The sequence below is a fragment of the Cydia splendana genome, chromosome 4 (assembly GCF_910591565.1).
Source record: "Cydia splendana chromosome 4, ilCydSple1.2, whole genome shotgun sequence".
NCBI lineage: Eukaryota > Metazoa > Arthropoda > Insecta > Lepidoptera > Tortricidae > Cydia > Cydia splendana.
In genome coordinates, this window is record NC_085963.1 from 8,384,887 (window position 1) to 8,390,886 (window position 6,000).

The 6,000-nt window shown below is 43.0% G+C and overlaps 1 protein-coding gene across 1 annotated transcript in view; it reads left to right on the plus strand.

Moving 5' to 3' along the window:
- LOC134789819 (protein hook) overlaps nucleotides 1-5,738 on the plus strand; it is a 32,380-nt gene extending 26,642 nt beyond the window's left edge. Inside the window, exons 12-16 of the mRNA XM_063760469.1 lie at nucleotides 306-416; nucleotides 1,445-1,598; nucleotides 1,963-2,136; nucleotides 2,803-2,899; nucleotides 3,648-5,738. Of these exons, the coding sequence (XP_063616539.1) occupies nucleotides 306-416; nucleotides 1,445-1,598; nucleotides 1,963-2,136; nucleotides 2,803-2,899; nucleotides 3,648-3,873 (762 nt within the window). The 3' untranslated portion in view covers nucleotides 3,874-5,738. The remainder of the gene's footprint in view (nucleotides 1-305; nucleotides 417-1,444; nucleotides 1,599-1,962; nucleotides 2,137-2,802; nucleotides 2,900-3,647) is intronic.
- Nucleotides 5,739-6,000: the final 262 nt, after the last annotated feature.

Genomic DNA, 6,000 nt, shown 5'->3' on the forward strand with positions numbered 1-6,000 from the left:
TGATCCGGCTCGAACATGAGAACAAACTGTTGCGGCAGAACCAGGGTGCGCAGGCCGACCAAGGATCTGTACAGGTAAGTTCACTTTTACTTATAAACGCATTTATTTAGCGGTAGCCATCTTTAGACAACGTGTCGCAGGAGCTGATCCCGACGGAGAGGAAGGATAAGCTGATCCGGCTCGAACATGAGAACAAACTGTTACGGCAGAACCAGGGTGCGCAGGCCGACCAAGGATCTGTACAGGTAAGTTCACTTTTACTTATAAACGCATTTATTTAGCGGTAGCCATCTTTAGACAACGTGTCGCAGGAGCTGATCCCGACGGAGATGAAGGATAAGCTGATCCGGCTCGAACATGAGAACAAACTGTTACGGCAGAACCAGGGTGCGCAGGCCGACCAAGGATCTGTACAGGTAAGTTCACTTTTACTTATAAACGCATTTATTTAGCGGTAGCCATCTTTAGACAACGTGTCGCAGGAGCTGATCCCGACGGAGATGAAGGATAAGCTGATCCGGCTCGAACATGAGAATAAACTGTTACGGCAGAACCAGGGTGCGCAGGCCGACCAAGGATCTGTACAGGTAAGTTCACTTTTACTTATAAACGCATTTATTTAGCGGTAGCCATCTTTAGACAACGTGTCGCAGGAGCTGATCCCGACGGAGAGGAAGGATAAGCTGATCCGGCTCGAACATGAGAATAAACTGTTACGGCAGAACCAGGGTGCGCAGGCCGACCAAGGATCTGTACAGGTAAGTTCACTTTTACTTATAAACGCATTTATTTAGCGGTAGCCATCTTTAGACAACGTGTCGCAGGAGCTGATCCCGACGGAGATGAAGGATAAGCTGATCCGGCTCGAACATGAGAACAAACTGTTGCGGCAGAACCAGGGTGCGCAGGCGGACCAAGGTTCTGTACAGGTAAGTTTACTTTTACACATAAACGCATTTATTTAGCGGTAGCCATCTTTAATTGTTACCTATACAATACAATACTCTTTATTGCACACCTCACATACTCATAGTTTACAATAACTGTACAGTAACATAAACAAAGACAATAGAGGTAACAACAGGCGGTCTTATCGGTTAAGAGCGATATCTTCCAGACAACCTTTGGGTATCGGAGACAGAATTAGGAACTAAATTTAATACACCAAAAAAAAGTGGTGGCACTCAAAATACTACTTTGTTAATTTTAATCTGCTTTTAAAATCCTTCTATCGATATCCGAGATTTAAAAGAAATCTGTGGTCAGTAAAAAAAATATCTGCCATTTTAAACTTCTTACTTTATGGTTCGATTGCGTTCAATATGGATATCTCACTACAATTCGCGCGTGGTTACAATACACAGTCAACACTATCTCATTTCAATGGTCCGGATCATAATAAATTGAACTTTATTGTGTTCTAACAAGGTGTTTTTTTGCCCAGGCTTTGCTAGAAGACTACGCAGCGCGGTTAGAGAAGCAACGCGCCTTACATAGAGAACAGAACCAACGCATCATGCAGCTGGAGGCTGCGCTCGAGGCCGCGCCGGCGAGGGACCCGCGCCTCGCTACCGCCATGGAGGATAGTCAGCGGAAATGTAAGGCTTTCATACTTAACTTTCGCGTTTTAAACACGAATTTATTTTGTTTAAATAACTTTATTTCTGATGTACCTACGCAAATTCACGATAGACTCGTTAAAATTACGGTAAGGGATTGGGATCGAAACTACGTCTCTGACATCTTAAATTGTTGTTGTTCGAAAAAGTTACGCAAATGCATGCAAAACGTTACTAAACTGATACTTTGCTACGCTACCAAACAACTAACTTACTCAAAAACGGTCAAAAATAGCGATGCAGTTATGCGTTCGTAAAACACGTAATTGTATTATAACATAGTAGTAAGCACTGTATTGTGTATTATGTGATGGTTATAATAAATGACTGCTATCTGTTCTAGCATTACAAGTAGAAGAGTTACAAGCCGCTGTAGCCGAAGAGCGCCGGCGCGCCGGGAAACTACAGGAGGCGCTCGCGGCGCGGGACGCCGAGCTCGTCGCCACCGAGGACAAGTACAAGCGGTGCGTCGAGAAGGCCAAGGAGGTCATCAAATCATTAGACCCCAGGGCTGCGGGTAAGCTCACACACATGTTAGCTAAACATTAACACGTTCACTGTCCGTGCCCCGTATGTGGGTCACGGCAAGCCTCTATTACAAACCCGTAAGGTTAACAATTCAGATTGGGACAGTGAACGTGTTAATTATCATTTTTGATTTCACGTAGAATCATAATTTTCAACACAATTCGACTAAAAATGTAAAAGTTTGCAAACTTTTTCCAATTTTGACATTACGTAGAACTTCTCAAATCCTTATATAAATATAGCTGGTCAAGCAAATCTTGTCAGTAAAAAAAGGCGCGAAATTCAAATTTTCTATGGGACGATATCCCTTCGCGCCTACATTTTTCAAATTTGCCGCCTTTTTCTACTGACAAGATCTGCTTGACCAAGTATATGTAGCACGATTTCTTCAATTCTATTTGAATTTGACAACGCTCGAATAGACCACAGAAACTCAACGAGAAATACTTCATTGCCCACTCTGCGTGCCTTAGGGTGGTATTCCACCTATCCAATTTCTTTGTCCAATATGTATTGCGTCTCACATTTTGCTTTAATGAGAGAGTGAGACGCAGACAGGTGGAATACCAGCCTTTTTCATTGACCTTAAAATGACTGGAGTCGGCTTACAGTCGCGTGTTCTAGCTCTGCTGTTTTAGTATGTTTTTGATTATAGCGTTGCCGTCGCTGTCGGACATGACGTTGGGCTACGCGCGCGGCGCAGGCGCCGGTGCGGCCAGAGGCGATGCTACGCCCAACAATAACCGACACGAGTCAGTATACATACATAATTATACATCTTTATTAATTTTAACGTCTTGGTACTCATCCCTGCATGACAACGGCTGTCACGATTCGTGGTTACCACCTGGAGCGCTCGCCACACGCACTGTGTCTTTTAACGATATCTCCGTAATTACACCAGTAAGAGCCGTTGCGCACTGTCGACTAGTCGCTGGCGACTTGGCCTCTCGGCGACTAAAACATACGCAACTATATAGGGCCAGGAGACGAGCGCAAGCGTCACTAAAATATGTTGAGTTTTTCACAACTGTGTACAAGAGAGCGACGGATACAAATTGGTCGTTTCGGCAGTTGCTCGCAGTGTGAATGCTTCCATTTGAACCCGTGTTTCTAGTCGCTTGTGCGTCGCCACTACGTTGTGAGTCGTTCGGGCGACTATGTGTGTAATTGGTGGGTGGGTGGGTGCGGCCCATATAAAAAAAAATTAGAAGCTTGTTATAAAATAGTTACGCTAATGCAAGTTAGTCATATTTAGTTTAGTAATTAGCATAGTATTAAGAATGAAGGTATAAATATTTAGGTATAATTGGGTGTATTTCATTCGCCAACAAACTGTTTCGCAGTTTGGCGAAGTTTTGTAATAGTTATAAGTGTATTTTGTTTATTAGCAATAAATTAAATAAAAAAAAAATATATAAACTATAGAAAATTACAGTAGCCATCTACTGAGTTGCCGGCGATAAGTCGACAGTGCGTAACAGCTCTAAACTTCAACAGATGGAGCGGCAGCGGCAGCGGCGGCGGCAGCTCGGAGCCGCGCGGCAGCACGGAGCAGCGTCTGCTGACGTCCGCCTGGTACCAGCTGGGCGCGCGCTGCCACCGCGACGCCGTCGAGACGCGCTTCGCGTTGCTCTCTGCCGGACATTCCTTCCTCGCTCGGCAGCGCCGGCAACCCCCCCACCCCCACCCCCGAGCTCGAGCAGGCCCGCCCGCGCAGCCCTGACACCCCGCGGTGCACTATGACAAATTCTGCGCCAGGATACGGGAGTCGTAGGCGCGTCGTATGTGAGGGTATGTGCCGTTATTTCTACTGCCCCGCGACGCGGTAGAGACGCGCTTCACCCTGCTGTCGGCCAGTTCCTCACCCCCGCGCGGCCCGGACACCTCTGGGTGCATCATGATAAAGTGCAGGGTACCTAAATATGTCTCGTTTGGTCTATACCCCGGTCGAATATAGTGCGGTATCCCTCGGTCGATGTTATTTGTATAACGTTATTTACCCTTTATAAAGCTTTTTGACAAAAACTGCGTCGACTAAACTATGTTTTTATATCCCGGATGCTATAATGACGATTCGTACACGTGAGTGGTACGATCACTTTTGTAGCATTTAAGGTGGTGGTACTAGTACTCGACATGCTAATAGATAACACCCTGCTGTCACCTCTATTAACAATGACTTAAGTTTCAAGATGACATGTACTGGGACCGCGTCGAGCACCAGTACCACCACCCTATGTACCAAAATGACAGATCGGTTTGGCACATTGGGGCAACCTAATCGTCATTTTATGGATATGTTACGGGCAACTTAATTGACCAGGCAGTATACATAATAACCGGTCATTATGAATAATGTTCAAGAGCTTCGGGCACACTGATAAATGTATTACTTTGGTCGGTCCATATTAATGATGCCCGACGCCCCGTAGTCCAATTAATGAATAAAGGTTTGAGATAGCTTGAATTTATCACTTGGACCGAACAGTATGAATACTTCCCTACTTCTAGTCGGGCAATGTGATAAATTCGGTCCCACCGTGGTGGAAGCAGTTTATTTATGTGGGAGGTTGCAATTCTAACCTGACCTAAACCTACTTTTCTAAAAACACTTTTTTTGTGGATGGTTGCAGTATCTAAGTAACCTAACCTAAACCTTCTTTTTTATAAACAATTCATTTCAGTGGGGATTGTATTTCTAACCTAACCTGAACCTACTTTTCTGTAAGTAGTTCCTTTCTGTGCGGGGTTGCAGTTCTTACCTAAACTAAACCTACACTACATCTCATCTATTTTATTAGTTTTATTACATTGCCCATATACTAATATTATTCATACTGACCGGTCAAAGTGATTAATCATGCTGTTTTAATTACATTGTCCACTTGATGCCGGCATTATGCATACCGACCGGTCATTATACATAGTAACCGGGCTTATCAAGTTGCCCGTAACAGATATATAAGCAAGGTTTAGGTAATGTGTTAAAAAAACACACACAATATTTAATTTCACTAAATTAATATAAATAATGGATAATATCAATGCATTTATGATTAGATAAATTTAACACTAACGGACGGCGCTGGCCTGCACTGCCTTAGTAAAATGTGACAAAAGAGTAGCTCTAAATGGACTCAAATACATTTTAAATAAAATTATTATTGTAAATTATCTGATTATCTTCTTAACCTCGTAATTTACTCGATTTTGCGAAAACCACATCAAAACGTAACTTGATTTACCAGAATATCTTTACTTTTTTGAAGTGGTCTTAAATTGGATAGAATTTCATACTGAAAACGAACAAAAATACGAGATTCAGAAGAGATCAATCCAAAAGTAGTTGAGGTAAATATGCCGATCTATTTTTTTATTAGTGTAAACTCGTTTAAGGTGTAGACGTACAGATCTAGTACATAACCTTTTTTCCGTCGTATTTTCACGGAAACGTACCAAGGTGTCATGTTATTTCAGTCAATCGCAATACAAAAGGTACTGAGGCTGACTGAAGTAGCATGACAAATGTGAATGTTTCCGAGAAAATACGATGGAAAACAATTGGACAACAATTGTGCACTACATATGTACAGTCACCTGCAATAATATGTTACTCTTCGAAGGCCGCAAAAATATGTGACACGCTCTTATGGCTCTACAAATAAGATCGTGTCAGATATTTTTGCGTCCTTCGTTTGTAACATATTATTGCAGGTGACTGTACAATGGTACATACACGCTAGCTCATGTATCGCGTAGCTAGATTCGCAATTAGTTGAGCTAACTTTTTGCGTCGTTGTAAATCTAAATGGGCGAATTTCAGTATGAAGTTGGTCGCTTTTTGGAAACA